The sequence below is a fragment of the Ambystoma mexicanum genome, chromosome 10 (assembly GCF_040938575.1).
Source record: "Ambystoma mexicanum isolate Mex_15411 chromosome 10, UKY_AmexF1_1, whole genome shotgun sequence".
In the NCBI taxonomy this organism is placed as follows: Eukaryota; Metazoa; Chordata; class Amphibia; order Caudata; family Ambystomatidae; genus Ambystoma; species Ambystoma mexicanum.
The window spans coordinates 1,145,380,724-1,145,398,111 of record NC_090932.1 but is presented as its reverse complement, the minus strand read 5'-3'; the positions used below and the strand labels follow the sequence as shown (position 1 = coordinate 1,145,398,111).

Here is a 17,388-nt window from a genome sequence, read left to right as displayed (position 1 = left end):
CAAAATAATACAGAATACGTTTTCATAGCTATTGACCAAATTCAAGGGCTCAAAGCTGAAGAGTAGACAACATACTGGGGTTGTGGAAGTTATTTGAAGAAACAAAAGGTGAAAAGATGAAAAAAGACTAGAGAGAGAGACTGTGGAAGGGAGCGCCCAAGCTCACCGCCCCTGCCCTACGGTGTGTACCTCTCGATATGACCCACAGCAATGTACACTAATCCCCAGCGAGAAATACCAGGATGGAACGGAGCAAAAAGGGTAGGGGAACAGGATAAAGACACACAAAGGGAGGAGCTGCACGCAAGGGGAGAGAGGAAATACCTAGCAGATAAAGAGAGGAGTGCGCCACAAGAGGTGGACGCGTTATTAAGTGAGGGTGATAGAAGAGGAAGTGCAAAGGAAAAGTAAGGAGACAATGGGGAATGGCTATCAGGAAGAATTAAATTCAGTTAGACAACAAAGGGAAAGAAGGGGAGAAGGCAGAAGAGGAGGAAGGGGGCGATGATGACACAGCATCAGACGATGGACTGTTAAGGGACAAGTGGCGGGATGGGGATAGTGACAAATGGACACCAGACAAGGGAAGGAGGAGGGGGAGGAAAGAGCAGAAACGACCTGACAGTGGCAGGAGTTGCAGGGACTGGACCACCTTCCTCTGCAGCAAGGTAGGGAAGGTAAAAATGGGGCTAACTAAAGTGACCCCACTGAGATGAGGAACAGGTCCAAAGAAGCGAGTGCTGCTGTTAATACAGAAAGGTTGAGGGGACACACATTATGTGCCATGGCACACAATGGACAGGGACAATCTAATATGCAGCCTGACTTCCCTCATTGCAAGGGCTAGTAAATGGATACAGGCGATCGAGAAAGAGAAGGCAGGGGTGACATTGGCAATTGGGGACATGAAAAGTTTGTTCACAGCAATAAAACGAGAGCTGGCGGACAAAATATGGAACCAGGCAGGGTATAAAGGAGTTAGGTTAAGCACAAATGCTCATGGCGACAACAACTGCCGAGCACATGTCTGCGAGATTCTGAGAAGTATGTATCCCGATAGTTACAAATTAGGGACAGTAATAGCTCATAAAATGAAAAACAACGATGACCCAGCTAACTATATAAAATGGTTACATGATTTATGGAGAGAAAAGGATAATGGATAATAGGCAGTGCACCTCCCCCTGGTTCTTAAGGTATTTATTGATTACGTATGGCCCGGTGGCCTTGCCTGGCAGAAGAACCCAGCAATGACTGAAATCCACTAGTCAGTCAGTAAGTAGAGTGTCAGGTAAGTTTTTGTTGAGTTGCTTGCGCCTAGCTTTTAACTTAAAGTAGACAGATCTACACGTAACATTTCAATTGCATTATTTTATTAGTTCTAAACCAAGAAGACCTTGCAATTGATCACAGGTTATAAGAAGTTCCAACGTGTCCTTTTTTACAAATGGTTACAAGTGTATGGGTCACAAAATGCAAAGGTTTGCAAAGTGCGACAAGTGTCCAGTGTCACAAAGTACAATGGTTTACAAACCCACTTGGTGGCTATATAACTAAAATTAGTTTTATATTCTTCATCTGTGAGAAACAAGCATGGTTCATTGTGTACCACCAAGCCAGCCGGGATAATGTTTGACTCCAGGTACTCCCGAAGTAAATGCCCATGCAGTTCCGTTCTGAATCATTTCTTTTTCAGTTTAAGCAATTCTTCAGAGGAAGAGGAAGCCTGAATGCTATAACCAGATCCTGACTGATCAAATAGGGATGGACCTCTTATTATATCAGAAATATGTGCATCACTGTAACTCAGGGTGGCATTTTCCGCCGTCTCAATGTGGAGAAGCCCCAAACACAAGCCCAGAGATGCAGGAAGATCAACCAATCTTTGTTGAACCTCTGTACTTCTCTACATGTCTCCCAACTACCAACAAACAATTAAACCAATTACGCCTAAAGCACCCTCTATGAGAAGGGAGGGGATAGTGGCATGTGGTCCTAAACCAGCATGAGCTGTAAATTAAGTATATATACTTGAGGGCACCCCTTACTCTGTACGGGACCAGGGGAATGAAGTCATAAACCAGAAACAATTGACCCTCTAGAAAACCAATTAATACTTTAGACATACATTCTCAAAATACCTTTGGTGAAGAAGTCACACATATTACCCATAATGTATCTCCATTCTACCTGACCCAATCCTAGGCAGAAGAGTTCCAACTCAATTGTGAGAAAAACAAGTGGTGACTTGGAGTCCTTCTTTACGGTTTATAGTCATAAAATCAAATACAATAATGTTGAAAGTCAAAAAATCGAAAAAATGTCAAAAAAAAGTCTTTGTTTTTTATTATGTTTTTTATTCGAAATGGGGGGGTTCCCCCACCACCCTTTTTTTTGCCTTTTTTTTACATGCGGAACCCAAAAGAAAAATATAAATAAAAAAATAAAACATTCAACTTTTTTTTCTCGACATTATTGTTTTTAATTTTTTGTAATTCCACATTATTTATTCGATTTTATGACTGCACACCCATGGAAACACTAACCCGCAGTCTCCTGTGCCCACTGAAAATTATATTTTAATAATTTCTCACGATACTGAGGCATTATTCCACTCCCTTGGGTGTCCCTGCTATCCCCCAGTCTCATGTTACCTACGCACTTACTCCCACAAACAGACACTCCTCTCGTCACACTGGCCTTCTCCATAGGCCCAAACACTCACTCAGTGTTAGTATCAGACAGCCCTCTCCACAGGCTCACCATGCTTTGTGTTAAAACAAATAGACGTTCAGCCTTTGCCGTGCCACCTGCACACAACCACCACTACAATGCCATGCAAACTATTTTACAATCAGGTAACCTCTGAACCCGACTCCACCACCATGAGTCTTGTATCATAAAAACAACACAAACTCTCTAAATCTTCATAAATACAACAAAGTCAATAACGCAATTCTCACCCCAATAATGCAATTATACAATCACTGGTACTACGTACGACTCCCGACTAAAGGTGTCAACACACTATGCACTGTCCCTGCCTAATGCAGGCGTGCACCCACCTTCATCCGACCCTATTTGCTGGCATGCACTATTTTCTAATCACGACTTCGGCCAATCATCCTGCTTCCTTGAGGCTGCGTCGTAGACGCCATACAAAATGTATCCCTCCCCCGCCGTAGGCATGCCACCACGATACAGCATATTCTTACACGGTTATACCTACGTCGGGGAGGCCCTCGAGTCCCTTCGGCACCGAGCCTCCAGTACAAGCTCCCCCTCCCGCTGAGCACGGGAGGCGATCAAAACCTGGCAGACCTTCGTGAACTCGGCGTCTGCAGGGCCACCTCATTGATGGACATTGATCAGGTCTGCGGTCGCCGGACCCGCACACCCTGGAGAGGGCGGTATGGATACCCTGAGGTAACCGAGAGGACTGTGGATCTCGCTGTGTCCTCCAAAAATGTACACAGGGGTCCTCTAATCACACCATAAAAAATTGTAGTCAAAAAGAGCAGAAACCGGGCAAGAAGTAACTCTGTTTATTACAGCTGGGTTAGCACAAATCAAACAGGACAGTGGACAGAAACTGGTTGATGAGAGCTGATAAGAGGGCGCACAACAAACATTTGTTTTATAGGATGAGCACAATAGTCCAAGCATTTGAAACAGTTACTGTTAGAATGTACATATTTTCCATCGTTCCCAGGACAGTCATTGGCTCTGTTATGTCATATCCTTAGTGCTCTGCATATTTTAGTGTGCCATGATTGGAGCAACCAGATCAACAGTATCCCAAGACATCCCTCCAATTTGGCACCACACCGACTCGCACCCCTCCCCGGAACAAGTTGTAATTAGTAATATAACATATGTGCTGATTGCTGTGACTGAGACACGAGACACCCTGCTTCTGGTGGGAAGGGAGACAGTCACATGGTACCTTCTGAATATTGACCTTCACAGTGTTTGAGGTTCATACTCTGAAGGGTCGCCACTTCCCAGGGACACAAAACCTACTGCCTTCCAGGCACGCCACTCCGCTCAGTTATCGTTCACATGACCACCTGCCGATCGGCATTCTTAGTTCAGTGAACGGATTACTGGCTCGAGTCCACCTCTGGATTGGCCTACTGCCCTGTCTTGACATCACCCAGTGAGGTTGCAGCTGGCTCAGTCTGCCAGTGGTCTGCTGTGTGAACTCTGCTCCCATGCACCCCTGGTCTGCGGAAGGTTGATCATGTGCTTGGTGCGCGATTTCCCAGCCATGGGAATTTCCCCTGTTCTGTGTGTTCTATTTCGGATAGGCCATCTCTATTGAGTACTAATTATACGGCGCCCTTTGGGCAGTTAATGTACATAAGACGTCCCCACTCCCGTGATTCCCCACATGGTATCTTCAAATGCTATGTCTGCATTTTAGCTGTCCTGTGTATTTCCCACACCCCTTTAGGGTGCCCTATCCCCCCTTGTTCACTCCCGAAGGTTGTAGGTCCGACCACCCACATGACACTGGTTCAGCACCTTCAAAACACATGTCTGCAGTTTGCTTGTGTTTGTGTGCAGAGGGGACCTGGCCTAGCAGTTTGGGCAGGGCTGCTCCCAGGCTGCTCCCATTGGTGGCAGTACCTGACTGATTTGCATATGGCTGGACCCCTTTTGCAATGGCACAGACGGGTTAATAAAACAGTGGTGTGAAGGGTTGCCCAAAGCAGTGCCAGTGGTTCAGATTAATTCAAAACCTTCCACCCATCAATTTTTTGGTGCCAGTCATCCTGCATGACATTGATGCTTCTACTGTAATTACAGGCAGCACTACTATGGCAGTGTAGGTTGACAATAAGAGGACAGTCGCTAGGCAGCAGCACCAACAAAGAAGCAAGGACAGGGAAAGGCCACAGCTGAGGGGGACTGCCTTTCAGAGGGTCAACCTATGCAAGCAGAACTTGATGCACTGTGTGACAGACAAGTTAATCTGTTCAGTTATGATGTTGCCTGCACTTGTCTATCGGTTTATCATTGGAACAAAGCATGTTTGCTCTATTTTCTGTGGAACTATGGTCAATATCTAGCCACCTATGGAATCAGTGCAAAATGTTAACAATGTTTGTGTTTAAAGACACATAAACATTTACATGATACCATGACACAACGAGTATGTTATTTTATGTTATGTTGATTGGTATTTGTAAAAACACATCTGCCACAGTCAGTACATCCATCAACTCCAGCGAATGGTGGTAGTTGCAGCTTTAAGCCTATACATGTTGACACCGAAGGGAGCCGCCATGGGTGGTGGCAAAAGTGGGTGGGGAGCTGCCCGTCCTGATGTGTCACTGGTGTGCTAGAAAATATTTGAGCCCTGGCACATATTTATTTTGACAAATTAAGCACTGCTTGTATGAGCTTAGTGTCTGGTTGCCTCTCAGCATGTACTTATCTTCCAGGGCCCGCCTGTCCCAGAGGATAAACATATGTATCGCTATTTACCTTCAGAATCCACTTGTACCTCAGTGATCCTAATTGCTTTGTGGTCCCGCAGTGTCCCTTTATCAGTAGGTGTTTCGGTCTCTCATTGTCCACTTCCCCCTCAGAGCATCAGTGGATTCTCTTTTTTTACTGTGATCTTCTCAAAGGTACCCAAGGCATGGGCCCTGGTGGTCCTCCTCTGTAAGTGAGCCTTATCTATGGTCGGGGTGCACAAAACAGCACATTAACCAATCAGCCCAATAATTAACAGTTGGACAAGAGATAGGCTCAAAGTAGGAGAGTTATTGATCGTCATTAAAGGTGCACATTTGAAAACCACACTATAAAAGCAATACAAAATCACTTGTTATGTTATGTTACTTTGCACTTGTATAGCGCCTTATGTATCATTGGTATGATCTCAAAGCGCTGGTGGGTTGAACGCCCTCGGGATCCGCAGTTCAAGTCAGTCGAGAGAGAGTGGGCACACCGGGTATGTGCGCAGCTGGTGTGGTTGTTGAACGATAGCTGCTTTTTAGCGGTAGGGGTGGTGCTGAGATCAGTTGAATGTGTTCAGTCTGGAGGGTGGACACCCAGACTGAGTTCTGGCTGCATTAGGCTTAAGGAGACACCTAAACTGGCTGGTATGTGTTCAGCTAGCTGTGTTTTATTAGGATGATGGGTAGTTTGATGGGTGATGTTAGTATGAGAACGGCTATACCGAATGTGTCATAGTGCAGCTATGTTGAATGGTAGTCTATAGGAGAGAGTAAGCGTGGTAGTGTGATATTCTGGTAATTAGTAAAGTGCATGCGACCAGGCACACTCAATGATGTTGGGAATACTTCTAAATTCAACTTTAACACAGTGATGCTATTAGGGCATGATCAATGATGTAGGGAATACCTTCTTAATTCGTCTGACCCAGTGACGCGATTAGGCATACTTTCTGAGTTCAACTTTAACAGTGATGCTATTAGGGCAGAGTCAATGATGTTGGGAGTACTTTCTAGATTCAACATTAACACAGTCACGCTATTAGGGCACATTTTCTAAATTCAACTTTAACATAGTGACGCTAGTAGGGCACACTTAATGATGTTGGGAATACCATCTTAATTCAACTTAACACAGTGACGCTATGTGGCACGCTTAATGATGTTAGGAATACCACCTTAACTGAACTCTAACACAGTGATGCTATTAGGGCACACTCAATGATGTTTGAAATACCGTCTTAACTGAACTCTAACACAGTGACGCTATTAGGGCACACTCAATGATGTTGGCAATACCTTCTAGATTCAACTCTAACACAGTGACGCTATTAGGGCACACTTTCTAAGTTCAACTTTAACACCGTGACGCTATTGGGGCGCACTCAGTGATTTTGGGAATACCTTCTAGATTCAACTCTAGCACAGTGACGCTATTAGGGCAAACTTTCTAAGTTCAACTTTTAACACACTGACACTATTAGGGCACACTCAATGATGTTGGCAATACCTTCTAGATTCAACTCTAATACAGTGACGCTATTAGGGCACACTTTCTAAGTTCAGCTTTAACACAGTGATGCTATTAGGGCACACTCACTGATGTTGGGAATACCTTCTAGATTCAACTCTAACACAGTGACGCTATTAGGGCACACTTTCTAAGTTCAACTTTAACACCAATGCGCTATTGGGGCACACTCAGTGATTTTGGGAATACCTTCTATATTCAACTCTAGCACAGTGACGCTATTAGGGCACACTTTCTAAGTTCAACTTTTAACACAGTGACGCTATTCGGGCTCACTTTCTAAGTTCAACTTTAACACAGTGGGGCTATGTGGTACACTCAATGATGTTGGGAATACCTTCTAGATTCAACTCTAACACAGTGACGCTATTAGGGCACACTCAATGATGTTGGGAATACCTTCTAGATTCAACTCTAACACAGTGACGCGATTAGGGCACACTTTCTAAGTTCAACTTTAACACAGTGACGCTATTGGGGCACACTCAGTGATGTTGGGAATACCTTCTAGATTCAACTTTAACACAGTGACGCTATTAGGGCACACTCAATGATGTTGGGAATACCTTCTAGATTCAACTCTAACACAGTGACGCTATTAGGGCACACCTTCTAAGTTCAACTTGGGGCACAGTGGGCCTCATTACAACACCGGCGCTAAACCATGGCGCTATTAGCACCATGGTTGGTGCTGGTGTTGTAACGGGTCCGCCATGGTTAAATGGGGAATTACCACCCCATTCCAAGCTTGGCGGGGCGGTAATTCCCCATTGAACCATGGCCCTTCCCCATTCCCATTTTCGCCCCATAGGGCTCTATGGGAATGGGGAAGGTGCTAAGTACGGTACCGTAAATTGCGGTACCGTACTTAGCACCAAGGTCCCTTTGCGGGTCCCTACTTTAACGGCTGGTGTAGACCGGCCGTTAAGGTCGGGTCCCGCAAAGGGACCTCGTAGTAAGGCGCTAAGTGTTTAACGGCGCTGCAGCCTTTTACGGCGCCGTTAAACACTTAGCGCCAGGGTCGTAATGAGGCCCAGTGACGCTATTGGGGCACACTCAGTGATTTTGGTAATACCTTCTAGATTCAACTCTAACACAGTGACGCTTTTAGGGCACACTTTCTAAGTTAAACTTTAACACAGTGGCGCTATTAGGGTACACTCAATGATGTTGGGAATACCTTCTAGATTCAACTCTAACACAGCGACGCTATTGGGGCACACTTTCTAGGTTCAACTTTAACACAGCGACACTATTAGGGCACACTTTCTAAGTTCAACTTTAACACAGTGACGCTATTGGGGCACACTCAATGATGTTGGGAATACCTTCTAGATTCAACTCTAACACAGTGACGCTATTTAGGCACACTCAATGATGTTGGGAATACCCTCTAGATTCAGCTCTAACACAGTGACGCTATTAGGGCACACTCAATGAAGTTGGGAATACCTTCTAGATTGAACTATTACACAGTGACCCTATTTGGGCACACTTTCTAAGTTCAACTTTCACACAGTGGCGCTATTGGGGCACACTTTCTAAGTTCAACTTTAACACAGTGACGCTATTGGGGCACATTCAATGATTTTGGGAATACCTTCTAGATTCAACTCTAACACAGTGACGCTTTTAGGGCACACTTTCTAAGTTAAACTTTAACACAGTGGCGCTATTAGGGTACACTCGATGTTGGGAATACCTTCTAGATTCAATTCTAACACAGCGACGCTATTAGGGCACACTTTCTAGGTTCAACTTTAACACAGCGACACTATTAGGGCACACTTTCTAAGTTCAACTTTAGCACAGTGACGCTATTGGGGCACACTCAATGATGTTGGGAATACCTTCTAGATTCAACTCTAACACAGTGACGCTATTTAGGCACACTCAATGATGTTGGGAATACCTTCTAGATTCAGCTCTAACACAGTGACACTATTAGGGCACACTCAATGAAGTTGGGAATATCTTCTAGATTCAACTCTTACACAGAGACCCTATTTGGGCACACTTTCTAAGTTCAACTTTCACACAGTGGCGCTATTCGGGCACACTTTCTAAGTTCAACTTTAACACAGTGACGCTATTGAGGCACATTCAATGCTTTTGGGAATACCTTCTAGATTTAACTCTAACACAGTGACTCTATTAGGGCACACTTTCTAAGTTCAACTTTAACACAGTGACGCTATTGGGGCACACTCAGTGATGTTGGGAATACCTTCCAGATTTAACTCTAACACAGTGACGCTATTAGGGCACACTTTCTAAGTTCAACTTTAACACAGTGACGCTACTGGGGCACACTCAATGATGTTGGGAATACCTTCTAGATTCAACTCTAACACAGTGACACTATGTGGGCACACTCAATGATGTTGGAATACCTTCTAGATTCAGCTCTAACACAGTGACGCTATTTGGGCACACTTTCTAAGTTCAAATTTAACACAGTGACTCTATTAGGGCACACTCAATGATATTGGGAATACCATCTTAACTGAACTCTAACACAGTGACGCTATTAGGGCACACTTTCTAAGTTCAACTTTAACACAGTGACGCTATTGGGGAACACTGAATGATGTTGTGAATACCTTCTAGATTCAACTCTAACACAGTGATGCTATTAGGGCACACTTTCTAAGTTCAGCTTTAACACAGTGACACTATTAGGGCATACTCAATGATGTTGGGAATACCATTTACCTGAACTCTAACACAGTGACGCTATTAGAGCACACTCAATGATGTTGGGAATACCTTCTAGATTCAACTCTAACACTGTGACGCTATTAGGGCGCACTTTCTAAGTTCAACTTTAACACAGTGATGCTAATAGGGTGCGGATAATCGTTGGGCCTTAATATGTAACTGTATGATGTAACACAGTAGGACTTTTTGGGTAAGAGTGGTAGGGCTTTCACGTGTGAAGTGATTGGTTCAGTCCCCACCCTTGCCACACGTGCGTCTTTGTTGGTGCTGGTTGACGACAGGCTACTGGCTTCCTGCTTCTCCTGCGGATACCTGCAGATACGATCTGGAGCCGTTTCGTTGGACCCATCCTTTGCCTCAGGGTCCTTGGTCGATTTGGCTGCCGGGCAGAGGGCTGCCATGGAAAGGTCTGTAATGGCCTGGTAACACGGCCTACGGGGAAACGGTGGGCGGGTCGGGAGGAGGGAGGGAGACCAGGAAGAGGGTGCAGGGAAGAAAAGGGACAACAAGGGGTGCTTCGGAAGGCTGGGGGCCATTTTTGATAGGAAAAAGGGAAAGAAAAGCCCAATATGGGCACACTCACCGCGTCGGCTGCCTCGATGGAAGGAGAGGAGCTGGTGCACACTGGGGTCACTAGACCCTTCCAGCACGGGTCGCAGGCCCAATCAGAGCAGGGGAGGCGGGTCGGTAGGTGGGAGGAGGGAGGGAGACCAGGAAAAGGGTGCGGGGAGGAAAAAGGACAACAAGGGGTGCTTCAGGGGGGTGGGGCCATTTTTTATAGGAAAAAGGAAGGAAAAGCCCAATATGGGCACACTCACCGCGCCGACTGCCTCGATGAAAGGAGAGGAGCCGGTGCACACTGGGGTCACTAGACCCTTCCAGCACAAGTTGCGGGCCCAATCAGAGCAGGGGAGGCGGGTCTGGAGGTGGGAGGAGGGAGGGAGACCAGGAAGAAGGTGCGGGGAGGAAAAGGGCAACAAGGGGTGCTTTGGTGGACCGGGGGCCATTTTTCTATAGGAAAAAGGGAAAGAAAAACCCAATATGGGCACACTCACCGCGCCGACTGCCTCGATGGAAGGAGAGGAGCCGGTGCACACTGGGGTCACTAGACCCTTCCAGCACAAGTTGCGGGCCCAATCAGAGCAGGGGAGGCGGGTCTGGAGGTGGGAGGAGGGAGGGAGACCAGGAAGAGGGTGCGGGGAGGAAAGGGCAACAAGGGGTGCTTTGGTGGACTGGGGGCCATTTTTTTATAGGAAAAAGGGAAAGAAAAACCCAATATGGGCACACTCACCACGCCGGCTGCCTGGATGTGCTCATTTTGTGTTCCTATATTTCTTTTAGTCTGTAACTTCTGTAAGCAAATCTAACGTACTGTTAGCATTAAAGCCAGAAAACAGGAAGTTATTAATAAGTAACATTTGAGTTCAATATTTAAAATGACAATCTCCAAAGAGTTTGTCACAAATGGCGGCTTTGATTAATTGGCTTCAGCTAGGTAATCACAAAAGTAGTTGACCGAGTAACTGAAGAGTGGAAGTTGTGAGGTCATTGTGTGCAACCAAAAAGCAAGAGCCACATATAAGAAGGGGTATTAAAACGGCAGGCTCCCGACATTAGTCAGTGATATTCTATGGCGAGGGGTGATGGGTGAATGAGAAGTGATGAATGACGCCCAGCCCACAGTGCTCCCTGCGGAAAACCATCCTTTGCGGCACATGCAGGAGACCCAGGACAATACCGCTCACTTTGTTGCAAAACCCAAGTTAGTGAATTGAACTAAGGGTTGTGGGTAAAAGAGTGTCTAAATTGGTAAATGACTAGCAGCAGTTGAACCTGATGGACTCACGTGCAGCAGGCACCAGGAGTCCAATGTCTTGGGAGGCTGTCTCCAGGGAGCAGTGCAGCAGGCCTAGCTCCGAGGTTCTGGAAAACCATGACGACTTCTTGAAGGGTCGGGCACCACATATATCCGGTTCCATCCTCTGAGAACGACAAGAGCATCACACAATGACACAGGTAAAATCCCCAGTGTAGCAGGCTTGAAACTATATAGACCATTTACAGCCACAAAAACAATAGCTTTAGCAGTGATGAGTGATTCAGGCAAACACTAGAAGGTAAAACAGCCGAGTCAAATCAATTCTCGGAAGCTAGGAAGAAGGCAGATGGTACTAGCTGCTGGATTTCAGTAACAGGGCAAGTCAACTTGAAAATCACCCTGGATTACCGCCTTCCGTGTAATGAGGCCCAGTACTGTGTACTGGAACAAACTAGAATTGCAATTCCCTTCAAGAAGAGTCAAACCATAAAACAGTCTTTCTCTCGCGAGGCCCCACGCTACCCTCCAAAGTGTATCGTGCACCATCCATTCTCTTCTTTTTCAAAGGCTTGAAAACCCGGCTTGAAAACCCTCGCCCTTCAGATGTATATCACAAACATAGTCCCACTTTCTTTGACCAGACCCTATATATAAACTAGCTTTGGCAAGCCAGTAGTTTGGCCTTTGCCGTTGCTCACTGCATTTTACATTCTTAATGATGAATTTGTGTTGGCTCCATAAGGAACTGCCAACTTGACGGTGACTATTATTATGTGAACTACTAGCCCCTGCTGGCTAATGAAATACTTCTAACATTTTAAAAACGGCAGCTGTGGTACATAGCCTGCAGTTTACCCACCGTGCTATGGAGGCCTATAAAGTGCTTTTCATCTCTGTACCATTCAGCATGGCATCATCATTATTGTAAAACAAACCTTAAAACACCAATTACCAAGACCATATGCGATGTCTGGGTAACCCCTAATATTTTGTTTACTACAGGGCCAAAAAGTAGGACTCTTCCACCCCGAAACAGAATTCAGATTTACATGGTATGAGACCACATGTAGGAGAGCATGTAGTGCTTATTTACAATAATTTGCAGCTGGATGAGCACATTACCAAGACGTAGCAATTGTTCACCAGCTGAACATGGCATCGACATACATGCAAACATACTAGTTTTAAACGATTTAAGGAAGATCCTGCAGCGTGAATGCAATATTGTCATTTCTGGTTGAGAAATATTTCAGCAGCAGTTATGCCATACCTAGGGAAGGGCAATTATCCTGCCGGCGAAACTTAATTGGTGAAAATCGCCAACAACACGTTCCGCTGACTGGGCAATTTGCCACCTTTTCTGCTGCACTTTTAGTGATTTTTTTATGCGGCAGAAGTTTTGGACCACAAAAAAATAAAATACATTTCTGAGACAAACTAAATTTAAATGCTCAAACCCCAACCCCTTTCCTAACCAAAATGTTGTTTTTTAAAAACGAAATTTAAAAAAAACTCAGTTCCAGGTGGGACAAGGCCCTAAACAGCCCATTCCACTCTGTGGCGAAATTGGCAGATTGGGCGAGATTTGCCAGGAATCCACCAATTTTCCCACAAAATGGAATTAACCATTTTCGGACACTCCTAGCTTTAACATTTACCTTAGAGGCAACTGAAGCAGATGATTTACTCAGTTCTTACCTAAGTTGAACGCCCAACAAGAGAGTTATATTTCATGGCCACGTCAAATCCACAAACCAACTGAGGCACTCAGTTATAAATTGTAGAAGTACCACACAGATGAATATGCTGGTTTAGGGGTGGAGTTTTCAACAATACTACAGTGTACAGTTCTCGATTTCATCGCGTTTATGGTTTCAGCATCCAGCCCCCTTGGAATCTTTTATTAGATACCTTTAATTCCATGGTCAACTTCTGTTGTGCCATTTCGAACCCGACTAGCACCATTCTGCCTAGGCAGAGGAAAAGAAAGAGAGGGAACAAGAGAAAAAGACAAAGAGGGATATATGGTGGGGGAAATGAAAATACCTGATAAAGTGATTCAGAAGGTGGGCCGATAGAGCGAGGGGGTCTGTTATACTTACTGAGAGACTGAGCCAAGAGGCTATAATGGAGAAGAACTAGGAACCAGCATGAATGCCATTTTCCCATTTCTGGTTGAGAAACATTTCAGCAGCATTTATGCCTTAACTAGGGGTGGGTAAAAATCCTGCCGGCGAAAGAGAATTGGCGAAAAATGGCAACAAACGTTGCACTGGCTGGGCGATTTCCCACCTCTATTGTTGCACTTTGGCATTATTTGTATTCTGTGGAAACTTCGTTTTTTCCCGAAATTTCGTTTTTGTGTGGTCTGAAACACGCACAAAACAAAGTTTTCGAGAAAAACGAAATTTAAAAAGGCTATAACACCCCCTTTCTGCAAAAAAAAAGCTCCAAGGATTTGGACAAAGGGGAAGGCACAGGATGGAGCAGAAGGATAAAGGACTAAGACAAGGGAAAGGGATTACATCTAAGGGCTAGAATTGAAAAGAAGTAGAATGACGACAGCCTGGGTAATAGGCAGACGATGGACTATGATGAAAGAGAAGGACTAGGGCAAGGGAGTTCTTTGATGAAGAAGGACTAGCAAGACAGAAAAAGGGCAAAGAACTAGGAGTTGGATGAAGGATAAGGACTAGGATAATAGAGGGCTGGAGCGACATAGGACTATAGAGAAGGATTAGGAGAAGGACGAGGGAGAAGACTAGGATGAAGTACTAGGACAAAGAACTGTGAAAAAGGAGAAGGACCTGAACTAAGAAGGTCAAGGACAAAAGAGAAATAAGGGGTAAATAACTAGGATGAAGGACAACACAGAAGTACGGGGTGAAGGGGAAGGATTAGGATGAAGGGGAAGGACTAGGATGAAGGAGGACTACGATGAAGAAGGACTTTGATATAGGTCAAGAAGGAAGGAGAATGACTATGTTGGAGGACTATGATGAAGGGGTATGACAAAGCACTGGAAGAAAGAATGGTGAGGGGAAGAACAAAAAATGAACATCCAAAATGCAGCCAGTAGATGGTAATAGCATTGCCAGTTCCCATACCACCTAAATATTCTGCTTCTCAACGCCCTTTCTCTTTCATCTGCTCCATGTAACAATGTATTTGCCACAACATGGAGCTACAGCACCACCATAAATTCCAAATCTATTGAGGCCAATGCAAACTGGACTGGATTGATCAATGCCACATCCTTTCCCGCAATAACCCCTCCCCACTCAGACACACAATTTGTTTATTTTACTTATTTAATTGTTTTTTTATAACACACCTAATACCATACCTGAGTTCAGTTTCTAAGCACGGATCAGGAATCCAAGATCAGCATGTTGCCCCTGTGCTATCCTCTGCTTACAATGACACCCCAGATCTGCAATCTACCTCCATCTCATTCCTATCCCATGTGTATACAATATATATATATATATATATATATATATATATATATATATATATATATATATATTCACTGAAACATGTTGTTAAAGTGACGTTATGGTTACGTTGCACTCATAAAAACCTATGAAATTCGAGGAAAAAAACGTTGTCAAAGGGACGTTATGGTTACAAGTAAAACCGAAAACCCCCAGAAATTCACCAGTTATGGTAAGTCAAGCAATCATAACTTGCGCCATCACCCTGCACTGCTAAGACTAACACCCAGGACATCAAAGATGACATCACAAATGTCATTGATAACATCACTGACGACATCACATATCTAGGCCACTTGTTTTTGTTCACTGACATATCTAAATCAAGTGTTTTTGTTCACTGACAGAATATGCAAATTCAAAAGCTGCTATATATCTAGATGTTAACCTTGTTGTGTAGTCTTAAAGAACTTTCATTAAAGTTTGGTCTCAGCTCATGGTGCATATATAATGGGTAATAAGCAGCCCTTAAACACACAATTCATTTGTATACATAAAGATGAACTTTAAAGTTATTGACATTTTCTGGTGCTGTTGTTTCTTTCTCCCTTACTTTAGTTTCCCTGTACGTCCCTCTGATTTGTATGCATTGTGGGTCTTCATATGTATTCTTTGTACTAACACAAGTGTGTAGTAATTCTTGAATTGTTACCTATTTATTCTATATTTAAAATTACTGAAAACTCTGATGTGGGAGCATTTATTATTTTACTAACCAAAATGACCAGAATAAAAATATTGTTGTTCTATGGTGCATGCTGCAGCCATTACCTATGTGTATGTATGATTAAGTTCCTGTATTAACAACAACACACCAGTATAATGTGTTCAGTAGATGAGCACCTACTTTAATACATTAGGTAGTTCATGATAGGTCTCCAGATCACCCCTGATATTTTGTTACCAACATTATAAACACAACCCCTTGTACGGATTTTTCATCAAAATTAATTGTATATCTGATGTCATCAGTGATGTCATCAATTATACTTGTGATGTCATCTTTGATGTCCTGCGTGTTAGTCTTAGTAGTGCAGGATGGTGCCGCGAACTATGGTTGCTTAGCTTACCATAACTGGCAAATTCCTGGGGGTTTCCAGTTTTACTTGTAACCATAATGTCCCTTTGACAAAGTTTTTTCACTGAATTTCATGGTTTTTTACCAGTGCACCCTAATTTGCTACAACTTCGTAATATCATACTTACGCCCAATAAAGCCGCATTTTCGGCTGATATAGAAAGTTTAAACTTAAAACTCTGCCATTCCCTACCTCCTAGAAACATTTTAAACACTTCTTTAAACTTTTAATTTTTTCCACTGTTTTTGTGTTCACTGATGTTCGGGAATGTCTGACGCGATTGCGGACATTCTGGGCAGTGTCACGTGACCACGCTTGTGTGCGCGGCATGATGACATGTTTGCAAACGCATCAGCCATTCGCGAACAGGTCTGTGCTTCATTAACAGTTTGTATTTCCAGCTGATCTACACCTATTTTTACTCATTATCCATTAACAATCTAGGACACAGCACATGCTTGGAGGAATATTAGCAAAACTGCTATTTATCTTCAAAAATGGCATCAGCTATTTGCATCCCTCCTCCCCATGCACCACCCCCACCAGCTGGAGTACTATATAATGGAAGAAGCGCAATACTTCAGAAAACAAAGAAGAGGACCTGGAAGATGATGTAGAAGATATGCCTACCTCTAGCACCCAGAGAGAATCATGGGTGTGGCAGTTTTCTCCCACTTTTGGGGATGTACCAAAGGCTAAGGCTACCAAAGTGAAATGCACTGAGTGCACATTGCACTCAGTCGCGGACAACCTGGGCAGAACTCCTATGGGACCACCTCCATGCGCCTCCACACCAAATCAAACCACCAGGATGCTCTTAGAAAGGCTGTTCCTTTCTCAGGACTCAGGAAGTAGTAGGCTGTATTCCTCTACTTCATCCTCCTCAACCAATACTGTGGAGGCACAATATCACACCAGCTACCTTGCAAGCCATAAAAGTGACTGTTGATCTGTATATTTCAAAGACAACAGTACTCTGTATATACTGCAACACACCACTGTGCAGGGGGAGCAGTTTCGAGTGCTTTCAAAGCTGTGATCAAGAAGTATGAAAGACACTGCCCCCTACCTTACATGTAATGCACACCCAACACCCTGTTAACCTGACCCTCCATAGCTGTGCTTGCTGCTCCTTCCCTTACTTCCCTGCCCACCTTACTTCCTGGCCTCTCCTGAAAAAGAAAAAAAAAATTAGATCAAAAAACTAAAAACACAAAAAAAGTTTCCTTTAGGAACCACCTTTCACAGTTAAAAATAGAAGTAAATAAAAATA

General features: G+C 44.1%; 1 protein-coding gene across 1 annotated transcript in view; it reads right to left on the bottom strand.

Moving 5' to 3' along the window:
• Positions 1-17,388, bottom strand: part of FAM178B (family with sequence similarity 178 member B) — a 1,611,694-nt gene that overhangs the window by 919,725 nt on the left and 674,581 nt on the right. The window contains exon 7 of the mRNA XM_069620260.1: positions 11,567-11,702. Within this exon, the coding sequence (XP_069476361.1) occupies positions 11,567-11,702 (136 nt within the window). The remainder of the gene's footprint in view (positions 1-11,566; positions 11,703-17,388) is intronic.